Source organism: Protobothrops mucrosquamatus, unplaced genomic scaffold (genome assembly GCF_001527695.2).
Source record: "Protobothrops mucrosquamatus isolate PMUCROS unplaced genomic scaffold, P.Mucros_1.0 scaffold_257, whole genome shotgun sequence".
Taxonomy (NCBI): Eukaryota; Metazoa; Chordata; class Lepidosauria; order Squamata; family Viperidae; genus Protobothrops; species Protobothrops mucrosquamatus.
Window position 1 is genome coordinate 2,261,911 of NW_015386333.1, and position 15,513 is coordinate 2,277,423.

Below are 15,513 nucleotides of genomic sequence, written 5' to 3' on the forward strand. Positions count from 1 at the left end.
GATGCCTCATATAAGTGAAGCTCCTGCTTATTCTGTCTATTTTGGCTGGACTTTCTAGGGTTACTAAAATGAATCTTTCCCAGCCAGGAAAGAAATGAAAGCCATTTTGTATGCATCAAGTGTCTGTAGCCATTCTCGTTAACCTCAAGGAAAGGTGATGGAAAGTTTCAAGAACAAAACAATAGGGCGTTCTTTTTGGGATGGACTTTATATCTACATTGTCACCAGACATCCAACCAAACTCAAGGAAGTTATTTGGAGACAAAAGCCAGGGACTAGATTAAGGGATTATGAGATTGCCTGCAAAATGGCTAGGATCTGGTCTGCTGGTGCCCTGTCCTTTTAAGACCTCTCCCTTAACCAGTCCAGCACATGTGTTTCTATAAAGGCTGAGTAGAGAGGCAGTTGGGGGCTGCCTGGTCTTAATGTGAGGGAAGGCAATTTGTGTTAGTTTGGGGAAACTCAAACAGCCTTCAACAACACAGGCAAATGGAAGAGTTACTGTTCTCTAGAAATAGGCTTCATAAAGAGAAATAGTGGAAGAACAGAAGTTGTAGTAGAATAGGGGAAGAGTGGTATAGTAAACTGTGAGTTCTAGCCTTTGAACACTCGCAGGTGTGTAGCCCAGAGGCCAGGTGGGGTTGGGTTGGCTCTCTTGGAGTTTTGGAGCTCATTAACATGTATACATAAAGGAACCTGTGACAAGGTGCTACAGATTTTCCACTCAATGAAGATTGGACTCAAAAAATAAGAGTCAAGAAGGAACTAAGATAGGGGGGTCAACTATAAGGGCCCAGTTGAAGTCTAAGACAAGGATGGAACAGAAACAGAAAGAGAAGGAACCTAATATACATAAAAGGACTATCAAAGAAACAGCAGAAAATGGGAGCAATGTCAAATAAACCTGACCTTGGCACATAGGCATGTTGCTGGAATCACATTGTTTGCTTGTATCCTGATGCTCAATATAGCATTGTTACATCTTGAATGTATAAAGAGTTAGAATTAGAGGATGACCAGCCATTATGCTATTAGATATAGATGCCCATTATTTTCACTTTACAATTTTTACACACACACACACACATATGCACACAAAACACACATTTGTATTTCCTATGTCTAAGAAATAATATTAAGTGGTGCTTATTTTCAAATAAAAATGTGTAAGAATTGAGGCGTCAGGATAGCAAAAGAAACGAAGAACCTTGAGTGGTGGAACTAAATAAACTAAATAAATCTTCCAATAGTCAAAATAAGTCTTGTAACATTGGAAGCAGCTACTGTACTTAGGCAATTGCGTCCAACTTCAGGGACACTCTTTGCGAGATGTATATGTGTCAACAGCATCAAAAGCTATCATGGTCATTTATAAATTATAAATGCTAAATTGCATGTGCTTCAAATACTAATACTATGGGTCTTTTTTCTTTGTCAAGTTACAGTACTGCCTACAGAACTGGAAGAAAATAGCAACAGCACATAGACTTATATATTGCTTCACAGTGCTTTACAGCCCTCTCTAAGTGGTTTACAGAGTCAGCATAATGCCCCCAACAATCTGGGTCCTCATTTTACCAACCTCAGAAGGATGGAAGGCTGAGTCAACCTTGAGCCCATCAGCATCAAAAATATACCAGAATGACATTTGCTGCCCCCATTGCCAGTTCTTATCTTAGCTCAGTTGTCTCTTTCCAGTACCTGTAGTGCCCAGGTAGAGCTTGCATATGACAAAACCTGACAGGTTTTACACACCTTCATGCTGCCTTTGGATAGTTTCATAATATGGGGAAAACATTATTTTAATGTTGCAGCCAGGGATATCCTGATGGGGAGGCACAAAAATCAAACTGGCAGTTGCAATTAGGCCATTTTTTATACTCATGGCTATCCTTGGGCCAGATAAAGGTTATTATGGTCTGTCTCGTTCATAGACTAGAGAGATGAGGGCAGCATCCTGACAAGGCAGCCAATGATATTACCAGGCTATAGTTGTACCATGGTTAGGTGCAACTCAGAACATATCTTATGCTACTATGCAGTGGATGATGAAAAGTATGATGTGATCCTCAACTACAGTGCAGCTGCCTCCCACAGGGAAATAATGTGAAGATGGGGAATTTCTTCCTTCCACTTTTTTAGTCATTTCAGATTGCTTCTTGAGCTACAGGGCTGCATGGGGAATTCTGGGAGCTAAAGTCTATGCATCTTAAAATTGCCAAGTTTTAAAACAGAGTTACTGTTTCCACAATGCTAGAGGAAAAAATGCCTGGAAAGAAAAATGTGGCTGGAATCTCCCCAAGTCCCATGACAATCCATTCTGAACACAAAAGGGCTACTGAACGGCCTTATCCTTCAGCTCCCTGGGTCTCATCTAGTCGATCTTCCACTTCTGTATACCTGAGAAGACGTCTACAGCCGTTCGAGACTACAAGTAAAGAGCGTGACCCTAGCTGACTCATCCGACGGCTTTCCATCTTGCCGCTGCCGGTCCGCCTCCGCGACCTGCTCGTTCTTTGCGCCACACGCAACTGGGTGATGTCTACTGACCCGAGGCGCACCTGTTTCCTTCCCCACCCGGCTGACGTCGAGCTTCATCTGACCGCCCTGCCTGGCTGCTGGCCTCTCAGTGGTGGCGGCGGCACTGCATATATATCCCTCGCTCTATGGGTATGGAGTGTCTCGCCTCTCCGAGCTTAAAATACGCCAGGCGCCAAGGGAGTCCTCCTCAACCGCTTCAGCGCGCTTTTCGCCCACTCTTTGCTAGGCAAACTGGTCCCCGAGGACGCTCCTTTCCCCTCAATGCGTGCCCCGCTCTTTCTCCTCCTCCTCCTCCCGCTGCTCCAGAGTCCAGGTGAGTGGGCGGATAGGCGAGCGAGCGAGCGAGCGGCGGACCCTGTCGAGAGGCGGGGCAGAGGGGGCGCAAAGCTTCGGCGGCCACACCGAGGGCGCTTGACCTCGGGATTTGGAGAGTGGTGCGTTGCTGGGATTAGGACCGTAGCTCGCTACAGTTTTCTGAATTGGGCCGCTTTCTCCGGTTTTTTCACTCTCGGAAAGTTATGGTGGAACTACACTGCGGTTTGGAAATAGGAGGCGCCCGAAAGGCTGAGGCGCAGCGGCGGGGGAGGGGGGAGGGAGTACCTTCTTCGTTTTCTGCCAACTTCTTCTCTCTTCCCCACTTCTCAATTTGTCTGTGTCGTTTTAGGTATTTGAAAAGTCGCTTAGGTGCGATGGGAGCCTCATTGAAACTATCCTAAAAATCTCGTTGCTGTATTTGTTATTCGGTCTATTGAGTTTATCTTTATTTTACCTCCCGTTTCCATACTTCCCATTTCTCTCTTTCACCTTATGGCGCAAGGATCCTCTTAAGAACAGCTTGGCTAAGTCACAAAGTTGGAGATCTTTTTGCTGAATGCGGAATTACAACCCAGCTCTCTCTCGGTCTGATCCTGCCTAAGTTTCCTTGTACCCTTGTAGGTTTTGCAATAACAATATTTTTTTGCTGCGGATGCTTCTTGTTTATTTTCCACAAATTAAATCACAAAAGAATGCACTCTTATTTTCCTCTACTTTAAAGAAATCAGGGTGATGAGAACATATTGTCTGAAGCAGGATTTGAATTAAGAGGCATTGTTTACACCCCACAGTGTTGAATGGAGCTTAATTCAAAGTGATTCTTAGTGAGTCTTCAGGTTTTAAATGGTAATTTCATATCTAGAGGAATTTTAAATACTGAATGATTTTAGATTATGATTTTAGAAAAGGATAAAGCATGTTGCAAACTTTAAATCAGAATGACTGGGTATTTGTGTGGTCAAATCCATTGTGTAATATAATTTGTTCCTGTGCAAAGATGCCTATTTGACTGATTAATCTCTCTGAGAAAAATAATATCCTCTCTGAGGATATTAGTGCAGAACTACAGCCAGCACTTCACATTTCCAAGATGGGTGGGGTGGGGTGGGGGGAAATGGATGAATCCTCTGGCGATCATGATTGCCACTCAATTCTATGTTCTCCGAAGTGGTTTTTGTTAAAAGTATATGTTTAGTTCAGGTTAGTACTCACTGTAGGAGATTGATATTTCTTTAAAAACAGTTGCTTAGATTCTGGTTAATGGAATGCAATAACCTGGAAGTTGGCCAGGTAATTTTAAAGTTCTGGGGCAAATCTAAACAAATTCACATTAGAAAAACTGAGAGCTGTTTTCTGAATGACTCACTGTGGGAATAAGAGTAACTACATGTGCAATAGCTGCCAAGTGTAATTTTCAGATAAACACCTCTCTGCTAGTTTTGCCTGACTGGGTAGAATGGTATCCATTTCTTTCATTTCTCTTCCACAGTCTACCAGCATGCTTCTGGATCAGGGCTAAATGTGACAAAAGATGAGCAAAGCATGCCCAACTTCAACACATTCAACATATCTTCCACTGATCGATTATCATCAGGAGTTGAGGCTGAAGAGGCTAAAGATAATGTGAAGGAAGTGAGAGAATCTCAGTTCCTTGTGAATGATGCAGGAAGAGGTAGGTTAAAATATGGAGTGCTTGCCCATCATGTTCCTCTCATTTGGGACTGAGGCACCAATGCAATTTTTATAAAGAGCTGTTGCTTTGTTTCTTCTAATAAGGCAAGGCCTTTCTTAGAATTTACTCTTGTAGAACCCTATTCTTTATTTTTATCCATGCAATCCAGATAAAATGGATTGCGGATAAAAATGGATGTACCATGGAAGAGAATATTTATAGCCCAGGGTTGAACTGTGGAGTCCTTGATGCTCTCTGAACTTGGTGGTTTTCTTGAAGATGTTTCATTACTAAACTAGGTAACTCAGAGCACTTCATGCTTCTCAGAGCATTGATGATGTTATCTAGTTTGGTAATGAAATGTCTGCAAGAAAGCCACAAAGCTCAGAGAGCACCAAGGATCCCAGAAAATGGATATGTCTAAGAAGGTATTTAATAAACTTATATCTGCACAATGGAGTCTTTATGAAAAATGCTGGGTTTTTGTCTCTTTTTTCCCCTTTCTAAATAAATCAATAGTCACATGTTTGTTGTTAAACGATTATTATAATATTAATCATCTGAATGATTGGGTAGCATTTTCCAAGAATTTGAAGATTCTTCTATAGCATATATATCATTGGCAAGGACTTCACACTAGTAAGAAAGAAGTACATTTTGGATGAAAGGATGAAGTTGGTTTCTGAACCCCAACCATACCTCTACAATATAAATTTAAGATAATGTTACAACCAATCTATTTTTCTCAAGATATCCTGGGAACTTTAGTATTTGGTACTTAGTATGTGCTTCAAGAAGCTCTGAAAAAATATGTCTTTCAAGAAACTTTGGTGAAGCTAAAAATCCCAGAACGTTGTTGTTGTTTTTTTTACAAATAGTTAATAGTATACAATTACTGTGTTCACCATGCAGGTTTCAACTTCTCACTGTAGTAAAAATTGCTTTTTGACCAAAATGAAGCTTATTTACTGAGGAAGAAATAAATGGATTTTACTGTCGCCTTGAGATTTAAATCTTCAAAAAACAAACAAACAATGGAATACTGAAATGAAATATAATCTTCTGTTTTTAAATAATCTATATTGTATTAGATTATCCAACCTGCACTATAAACATACTTTGTCCAAACCCCCATGTAATATGTATTGGAGTGAATGGAAATTTGAAGACATAAAACAAGTCTTTTTAATATTACTATATTGTTTATTTTGATTCTTCAAAATCATAATAGCACTAGCAATAGCACTTAGACTTATATACCGTTTCATAGTACTTTAAGCAGTTTACAGAGTCAGCATATTGCCCCCAACAATCTGGGTGTTTGTTTTACCGACCTTGGAAAGAGGGAAGGCTGAGTTAACCTTGAGCTGGTGAGAATCGAACTCTGGCAGTCAGCAAAATCAGCCTGCAATACTGCATTCTAACCACTTTGCCACTACGGCTCCAAGTTAGAAAGAGATAAGCATCTGCCAGCAAAACAAAGAGGTGCATAAATCATATAAAGGAAACTTCTCTGCTGTAACGCTGGTTCTGCAGAACATTTTAATTCTTCCTCCCACCATGAGGTTGCCCCCATCTTTCTGTCCTTCTGGAAGGATCTGAAGATGCGGGTCTGCCAGTTGGCCTGGGGACCCTATGGGAGAGAACCTCACTGGAGGTGGTTATTGGACTAATTAACTGACCCCACCTCCTGCCTGCACTTCCTGCCCCCCATCCAACCATCTTTAATTCATATTGTTGTACTTTCATTGTTTATTTGTATTGTTTCATTACTTTACTATTGTCATGTTTACAATTTTATCAATTCTTCCATTTTATTCTTGTAAGCTGCCAGAGTAGCCCCACAGTGAGATGGGTCCCAAATAAATTTAACAAACAAATAAAATATGTCAATAAAAATAAATTTAATTTTGAGACATGTTCAAAATAAAACCTGAATTTATTTCCTCTGATATAACTTTAGGGGGAATTAATCTTTTTCTGATTTATATTTCTTTTGAAGTAGTTTAGTATCAGCCATTCCATTCTACTTTATTTGGGCTTTCATTTGCAATATTAAGAAGGAATATTCATAATAAAATGGACTTTTTTCCATTTTTTCCATTTCCATAAGAAAAAGGCATATTTTCTCTTTGGACTTATTGATGGATACTTAATGTGAATGACAAAATTAGAGTTTAGATATTAAAATCAGATTGGATCAATTTATCAGAATGTAGAAAATCAGAAATTCAATCAAATATTATTTCTTAGGAATATGAATATAATTTATTGTCATTAATATATACTCATATTTCCTAAGCCAATGTATTTAAGCTTCAAAGTATTTGGCTCATAAACATTTTTTTCTAATTGAGTCAAATTGAATATCTTTCTTATAAATCATTTGAGTTAATAATTGCATGTTTATGTTGGTTGCGCTACAGTAGTTTTAGCAGAGCTGGTTCTGGAGTAGCATTTCCAACTGCTTCGTCTTTGTTTTTTACCTCTGTTTTAGAAACAAGGGGAAACATTAGCTTTCCCCCATTCTATTCACAGATGTTCAGTATTGATTGCAAAAACTGAAAAAGGAACAGGAAGTATCAATTAGTGTACCAAGATTTTTGAGATATCAGCCAAAAAGGAGAGGGGGTAGCAAACCACAGATGGCCCTGGTTTGCTATGTTATTTGTTGTGCATTCACTGGGTGAGTGCCACAAGCATCATTATTACTTCTCAGTCATGCTTAGGATACCCGTGAACATGGACAGAAGAACAGGCAGTGAAAACACTCAGAATTCTTAGGATCAATGTACATCTCTAGCCTAAAGCAGTTGTGGATAAAAATATTAATGTTGCCCAATAAGTATTTGTCAGACAAAATGCAAGAGAAAAATGATATGGATTTTAATTACAATAACATAATGGAGTCAAAATGTGGTTAACCCAAGGCCCACACAACCATGGGGTTGACTGGCCCCATGCGAAATGTCCCTTTCCTGTTTGTATTAAAAACTGTTACTCCCCAGTCTTGGAATTCTTCATCTTCTGAATTTTTTATAATTTTTCAAAATTTTAAAGCCTTTAATCCTACATTATTCTGATTTTAATTTAATTTTATTGATGATAAAAGGTTGGAGATGGGCGCTTAAGAAAAATGATGTATAAACAAATATTTGCATCACACTTTTTAAACCATGGACATTAACTCAAGTAAATATTTTTGTTGAATAGGTTAGTTTAGTTATCTTATTCATGTAGAATAAAGTTTTAACAAGGAATTAGTATCATTTATTTTAGGATGACAAATTAACCATAGTTCTTCCCTAGATGTACATCTGATCACAGGTTAGTTGACTTCCTTCCCAGAAAGAAGTTATAAAGAGTTATGTATGGTGTTTACAGACTTTATTGATGTGGTAATTTAAATAGAAAAACAGATTCTTTTCTAGAACAAGAAGGTTTGGCACAACCCTTCACATTTTTGGGCTAGAGCATAATAAGCAGAGGCTGTATGATCAGGAAGGAGCTCTTGGGTTGCCAGACCTGTTCCTGACAAACTGCAAATAAGAAAATGCCTCCTTCACAGAATACATTTTTGACACATATCGGATCAATCATGCTCTCTAAGTCAGATATAACATAAAGGGCTGCTATGAAAATAAAACTGGGGAAAAAATCATTCCATGTTACTTTGGATTACTTGGGAAAAATGGATTCAAGCTTACAACTTTGTGATTATGCTCATATGTAATGAGGGAGAATTCTGGTGTATTATTCATGAGTTCCTGACTCGTTCTCTCTTATTTAGGTCCTTCTATTATAGAAAGAGCTTAATCAGCCTTTATATGCCCTCCAGTTGAGTAACAGCAAGTTCCCATCATTCCCCAGTAGTTACACTGGAGTTACAATTTAATACATCTTGAGGGTATTAGATGTGGGGAAGCTGGGTTAAAATAACTGAGATAAAAACTCACTAAGGTTTTTGACCCAATATGCCTCTTCCAAGACAAGGGTTGTATGTCCTTGAGAACCTGTTCAAGCAACTTGATAAGCTAGAGGAGACAACCTGGAGTCCCCAGATGTTTTGAACTACAACCTCCACAATCCTTACCATTGGCCATGCAGGCCTCTTGGGATTTCAAGTCCAAAACATCAGGAGGCCCTCGGGTTGCTTGCCCCTTGTAGTTTAACCACTCCTGCTGATGGGAAAAGCCAAATGGGACCACAAGGTTGGTATGTGGTACCAATATATAATAACCAAGAATCATCAAAATGTTAGAGTTCTGCTGCATGTGAATGTAGCTAGTGTTGTGAGTTGGCCATAAAGCTTTAACATTAAAGGCTATTAAACAAAACCAGAAGATGTTTCATTATGATTTCAAATCACCTTTGAGCTAGAGAATTGACTATACCCTACCTGTAAGTGGAATCATGTCAGGGAGAGATGAATAATTCATTTAGACTGTTTATGTTGATTAGAAATGAGAAATCCATTGCAAATCATAGTCTCAATCCCACAATATGCATTTTTGAATAGGCAGATCATTGTGAAACCCTGTCTAAAACCACATAATTATCTACTCTGATTTTTTAAACCCCTCTGAAATGCAAATATCTTTGGGGTTAACCATATTACCACACCTCATTACAATTGTTAAATGTCTATTTAATTTATCTTATTGCTGAGCAGTAGTGTTTATATTATTAATTTTGACTTTATTGCACAGAGAAATAAGAAAAGACTGACTATATTAAAATATTTTGCACACTGACTTTAATTACATTTAGAAAAACAAAAGTTATTACAAATCCCATTTCTCTTTCCTGCTTTTGAAATTTTTAAAAATGTGAAATAATTGCACCAAACCAAAACTTTACTTAAATATTTATTTTTATCAAGATCATCAATGAATTCTTCTTATTCTTGTTCACTCCAGAGATATAGCTAACTCTTGCTTCTAATTATGAGAACATGATATTTCACTGACTAGAATAGCAAATTGACTTTAGCATGTAGAAAACTGCATGTTTTCTTGAATTTGTTTTCTTGTTGCAGTAGAATTACTGGCACAAACCATAGTTGCATAATATGCTTAACCCAGTTAATCATTAGCAATGGTTCTGGCAATATGTCTTCACACATAGAAGTCATTTTGGGAATGCAGATTCCCATTCATTTTCTTCTGGAAATGCCTGCTATTCCATGAGCTTTCTACAAACCATGGTCACTGCTGATCGTGGTCCAGCATCCTAGGGAAGAAAACCAATAGCAAAGAAGACTGCTATCCCCAACCACACTGACTCACTGCGTTTAAGATAAATGTTGTAGAGGAGCTCCAAGTTGTAACTTTGTAGATGAGGGTGGACAACTACTTTTACTAGGCTACAGTGTTTGCATAAAATAGCTAATGGGGCTAATGGTTCATTACGGGCCAATAAATACAAACCTAGGACTGTTTAAGGTAAATCCCAGAGTTGATTAAAATTTATGGATTTTCATGACAAATAACCACTACAGATGAACATAGCCATTGTGTGTATATATATATGCTTGGTTGCAATTATGACAGCTTTATAACTGTATTTGCAATCAAAGTATTATTATGATTAGAACAATAGCTATCTGAGATTAAAATCTTTCCTCCATCTCTCAGCCAATCCAAGCCCCTTTCTTTGAGTTACTTATATAATAAGGCTAGTGGATGTTTTCCGGTGAGTTCACTGCAGCAAAGACAGATGCCAGTTTAGTTTGTTGTTTTTCTTGGCATGTTTCCCTCATGCAGGGTCCACTTGTTTTTGCACAGTGCTCACCTAGTTTTTACAGTGAAGCTGTCAGTGGGCATTTGCAACAAGGGTTTTGTTTATCAGGCAGCTTTCTGCTCCTTTGGGCGGAAAGGCTCAAGGTCACTCAGGTGGTTTCTGTGCCTCAGGGATTGCTATAACCTAGGTCCTCCTTCTCTTAGACCAGCATTTTGATCACAATAGCACACTGTGTCTCTGCAGAAATTAAATATAATTAATATTTTTACAGAGAAATCACCCATTAAGAATCCAGCAAATTTAGATGGTGGAAAAAAGAACCCTAACAAACCCAAAAGAAAAGGAAATGAGAAGAAAACTAAAAGGAAAATTAAAACTCCATGCGAAGGAAAATATAAAGGTTTTTGTGTTCATGGTGAATGCAGATACATCGAACAATTTCTAATACCTGTTTGCACGTAAGTTAAATCGCAAATGTTGATAAAACTGTTGGTATCTCTACTTTGATAACTAATATGTTACCATAGATGGCACTTGAAAGTATTATTCTCTCACAGAGTTATTAATAGAGTGATGAAACAGAATATATGGATCTGCTAAAAATATTACCGTAATTCCCTAACCACCAATGTTCTGGAAGCATAAATAAAAATTAATATAGTGGCTCTGGTCACTATATTGCCTGAATGTATATATCCTCCATTAATCTGGATTGAATTCACAAGGTGTAATTTTTTTGGTTGGTGTATGATGAGTTATGTGCAGCAGGCATTTATGGCTGTAAACTATGGTTTATGACAGTGCAACAAATGAAGTTTATCACCGAGTGAGCTGCAATGAAAGTTCAGGAATCTGGAGATGAGTGCTGCTAGCTAGACCTTTGCTCAGATGAATGGCATATACCTCATGAAGTGAATTTCTGTGATTTTCCCAGAACCTCTTGTTCCTCAGGGGCAAATCAAAGACCTCTAGAAGCCCAACGAACGTATGCCAATGACAGAACCAAGTTTCCGGATTTTTTGGGTAGGGGGGAGGAGAACTAACATCCGTAAGCTCCATGCACTATTCTGTAGCTGAAATGCTCCTGTTGTTATATTACTACAGGTAGTCCTCGACTTATGACCGCAATTGGGACAGGATTTCCAGTTGTAAGTCATTACGGTTGTAAGCTGATACACCCATGTGACTGGGCCTGATTTTACAACATTTTTGCAGTGATTGTTAAGCAAATCACTGTGGTAATTAAGTAAATCCATGATGGTTAATTGAGCACCACGGTCGTAAGAGCAAACCTATTCTTCTGAATGGGCTTTTCCCCCCCAGAAACTAGCAAAAAAGGTACAAATCATGTCACATAATCATGGAATACTGCAATGGATTGTAAAGGCAAATCAGTTGCCAAATACTCAAAATGCAGTCATGTGACTGCAGTGTGTGTGTGTGTGTGTGTGTGACATTTTACAATGGCCTAAGTGGCTACAAAACTCTTATTCCGGGCCCATCATAATTTCAAATGGTCATTAAGTGGCCAGTTATAAGTCAAGGACTACCTATATCCCCGAGTCAGCTAAAATGTCCCACTATATGCATAAAAGATCTTGGAGTTGTTGCATTATGGCCTCATATGAAAATGAAGCTGCCTTTCCTGATGCTTTCCACCAAAATTATCAAGAATTGAAACTATTGTTTGAATTTGAAACTAACACAGAGGGAATTAAGCAGCGGAATACAGTGGATGTACCTGGAGATACTTTGAACATCATTTCAGTTTTCAAAAAGGTTTAGACTAGCAGTGATGCACAAAATAATTGTGCATTTTCATGATTTACTTTCAGATGCCACCCAGATTACTTTGGTGAACGTTGTGTGGAACAATTTTTGAAGACAAAAAGGACCAATAATGAAACTAGTGTCTTAAAAATAGAAGTTGTGGTAGCATCAATTTTCTTTGCGGTGGTCAGTTTTGCCATCATTATAATTATCATCACTGAACAGTAAGTCAAGTTATTTAAACCCCCTAGTTAAACCAAGGAAAATAATAAAAGTAATAAAATAGTGGCAAAATGACTGATAGATATCTGTGATACTTAATGTACTCAGCAACAAAATACTAAAGTTTTGTAAACTTGCTTGCCAGAATTAGGATTTTTGGTGCTAATTGATATTTTCTAAATATACATTTATGAAACATGGTGACTATATTCATACACTGGTGACTCCATTTTGTGAATATTGCAGTACACTCGAGTGAAAAGTATGTGCTATAATATATATATTAAGAAACCTTTCACAAAAAATAGTATTTTAGAGAAAATGTACATCAAAGTACATATGTAGGTTGAGTCAGAAATAGGATACAAAAATGTAAATTGGAAAAATGCGAAACTGAGTTCAGTTTTATTTCTCTATCCTTAACTTTAATTATATGGAGTAATACATTGGGCCAATTTTGTAGAGCAGTATTTACCTCACTTTACCTCCAAGAGCCATTAGGAACATCATAAAATAATGAATAGTGTAAGCAGACAGACCAGTATGGACACACTGAAATTCAGCATATCATAATCCTGGAGACTAAACTATATTTGACAGGTGATTATCTCATTAAGTCAATAAGAAATGAGCAATGGAAACAGCTAGTGTATCCTTTTGATTTTATGAGATATATTAAGCTTGAAATTGATGAAACTTAACATTTAAGTTTAATTATTTCAGAGTGTTTACTCTAGCTATGACTAGTTTGGATCTAGCCCTATGAAGTAAATGTATCAGACAAGCCTAATTAAGGTACAATAAATGGTAGATTGGTGACTTCCAAAATTATTTCAAATAATTAATAAATTAAGGCTGTTGTGTTTTTGGCTGTTGTGTTTTACTGTGGAAAAATAGTCCTGTAACAGAATTCAGTGGCAGGAGAAAAGTGAAATTTCAGCACTGTTTAATCTTATTTAACTGAGCTTTATGTTTGGGACCATTAGCAAATGCTTATTGCTTTAAGTTTCACTCCTGTGAAATAATGTTTTAGCTGCTATCTACTGCTACTGATCTTAACAGCACATCAGTCAGGTTCCCCATTCCACCATCATGTAAAGTCTGTTACTGAGCTACTTCCTGTGAGGTCCTGTAGATTTCATATCAAGGACCACATAAACTAAGTTTCCATACTGCAGAACTATGACCACTGTATGTTTGTGTGTTTGTACATACACAGACACACACAATGATACTTGTAACCTATAGCTCATGGAGGAAATCTCCATCTCAATTAAACATTCATCTGGTGACAATTGCAGTGGCAAGGATTTGGCCCCTATCATTTCTCCACCCCTGCACAGCTCTCATCCTAAGAGGAACTATACTGCACTGAACCTGTATCACTTCCTTTCCCCAGTTGCCTCCTTTTCCCAATCCTTTGTGTTAACATTTTGCTCAAACTGTAGCCTATTTTTTAGCAATTTGTGGCACACACAGTAATCCAGTCTCCACCCTATCCTTGTCCTGAATTCCTTAAATAGAGTTGTATATCCATAATAATCATCATTATCATCTAAATGCTGGCCTTGTGACAATATTATGCATGTAACACATTGCCTATCTTAACATTTAATAAATAATTTTGACTTAGATTCCGATGTAAACTGGTCATTACAGTTTGGAAGCTTTGGTTCTGTGCTGCTGAACTTCCCTACCACCACCCCGAATTCCCAATTTTGCCATTAAAGTATGACTTTAAGGTAAAAATGCTAAAGATGGGGGATGGGAATGTGAGGTCCTGCAGAAATAAAATGCTTCCATTCCCTTAAATTTCTTGAAGTCCCAAAATTGTGAAACATTGGAACAAAAATGTTCTCCTCAGGTGATAGCATTGTGTCATTGCAAGGCTTTTTTGGAACCTATTGATCATTTGAAATCTAAATTACAGGGCCATAGGTAGGAAACTGCTCCTCCCATTGTTCAACTGGACGTACCATTCTATTTATGCAGAAATTCTGAAACTTTAATCTATTTTAATTCTTGCAAATTTAATGTCTGGTTTGTTTGGGGTTTCTTAGAGAAAGAATGATCTACTGTTTCTTTTGCTTGTTAAACATGCCAAACTCTTTTATATCCAAAATAGATGCCCCCCCCCCAATTTTTAGACTTTGAGGAACATTTGAAATGTTGACAGACTATTGTAATAACAGTAGTTGCATGGTTAGATGAGGTTTGCTCATTCAAAAGCTTTGTATCATGTTGACTTGGTGACTCACAAATGAAAAAAATTAAATGGAGCAGGGAACCTGATATGTCACAGTTTTTCTTTACCATGCCTATAATTTAAAATCATTTTGTCCTTGAACAATGTAAATGCAAAATAATTCCACAAAGTGATGGAGATTGGTGTTTTTATTATTCAGGGTAAGAAAAAAATGCACTAACTATAATGAAATTGAGGAAAGGAGAAATCTCAAAAAAGAAAATGGAATTCCCAGTAGTAATGTCTAAAAAAATGAAGGTAAGGATTATTTTAACTATATCTTACACTATTCTCCCAACTCCAGAAGTTTATAGCTATTTGTTTTTTCTTTATCAATGCTCTGTCATATTATGAGGCTATGTGTTACAGCTGACATAATTTAGTGACTGAACTACAGATATCCATACAAGATATCCAAAACAGAAATCTTGTTACTTTTTAAAACTCATCCAATGAAAGTCATTATCTTTTAGCATGAACCTGCTATTTTCTAATACTACTGTATGGACATATTTCAAGTGTGAAATACAGAAATATACTCTTTTTATTACAGGTAATCCTCAACTTACAACCACAAGTGAGCCCAAAATTTATGTTGCTAAGTGAGACAGTAGTTAAGTGAATTTTGTCCCACATGACTCCAGGACACTGCAACCGTCATAAATATGAGCCAGTTGCCAGGCCTCTGAGTTTGATCACATGACTATGGGGGTGTTGCAATGGTCGTCGGTGTGAAAAATGGTCATAAGTCACTTTTTTCACTGCCATTGTAACTTCAAATTATACCAGCTATCACTAAACAAGCAGCTGTAAGTTGAGCACTACCTGTACTCTACTTGCCTAGTATCCCTATCAATTATTCCACCTTCTTGGAGATGAGCTTCATGAGAGGCATAAGGGCCTTACTTTGGATACAAATAGGTCTTTCCTATATGTGTAACATAGAGCATTTTCTGAAAAATTGTAGAAGCTACACAATCAGGCACTATAATTGCAAAGATACTTG

The 15,513-nt window shown here is 37.6% G+C and overlaps 1 protein-coding gene across 1 annotated transcript; it reads left to right on the forward strand.

Annotated features, from left to right (window-relative positions):
• The first annotated feature begins 2,599 nt into the window (after positions 1 to 2,599).
• Positions 2,600 to 14,755, forward strand: AREG (amphiregulin). The gene is made up of 5 exons (XM_015831490.1): positions 2,600 to 2,854; positions 4,346 to 4,528; positions 10,542 to 10,728; positions 12,106 to 12,264; positions 14,668 to 14,755. Exons 1-5 carry the CDS (start codon positions 2,803 to 2,805, stop codon positions 14,753 to 14,755), a joined length of 669 nt encoding a protein of 222 aa, XP_015686976.1. The 5' UTR covers positions 2,600 to 2,802.
• The last annotated feature ends 758 nt before the right edge of the window (positions 14,756 to 15,513 follow it).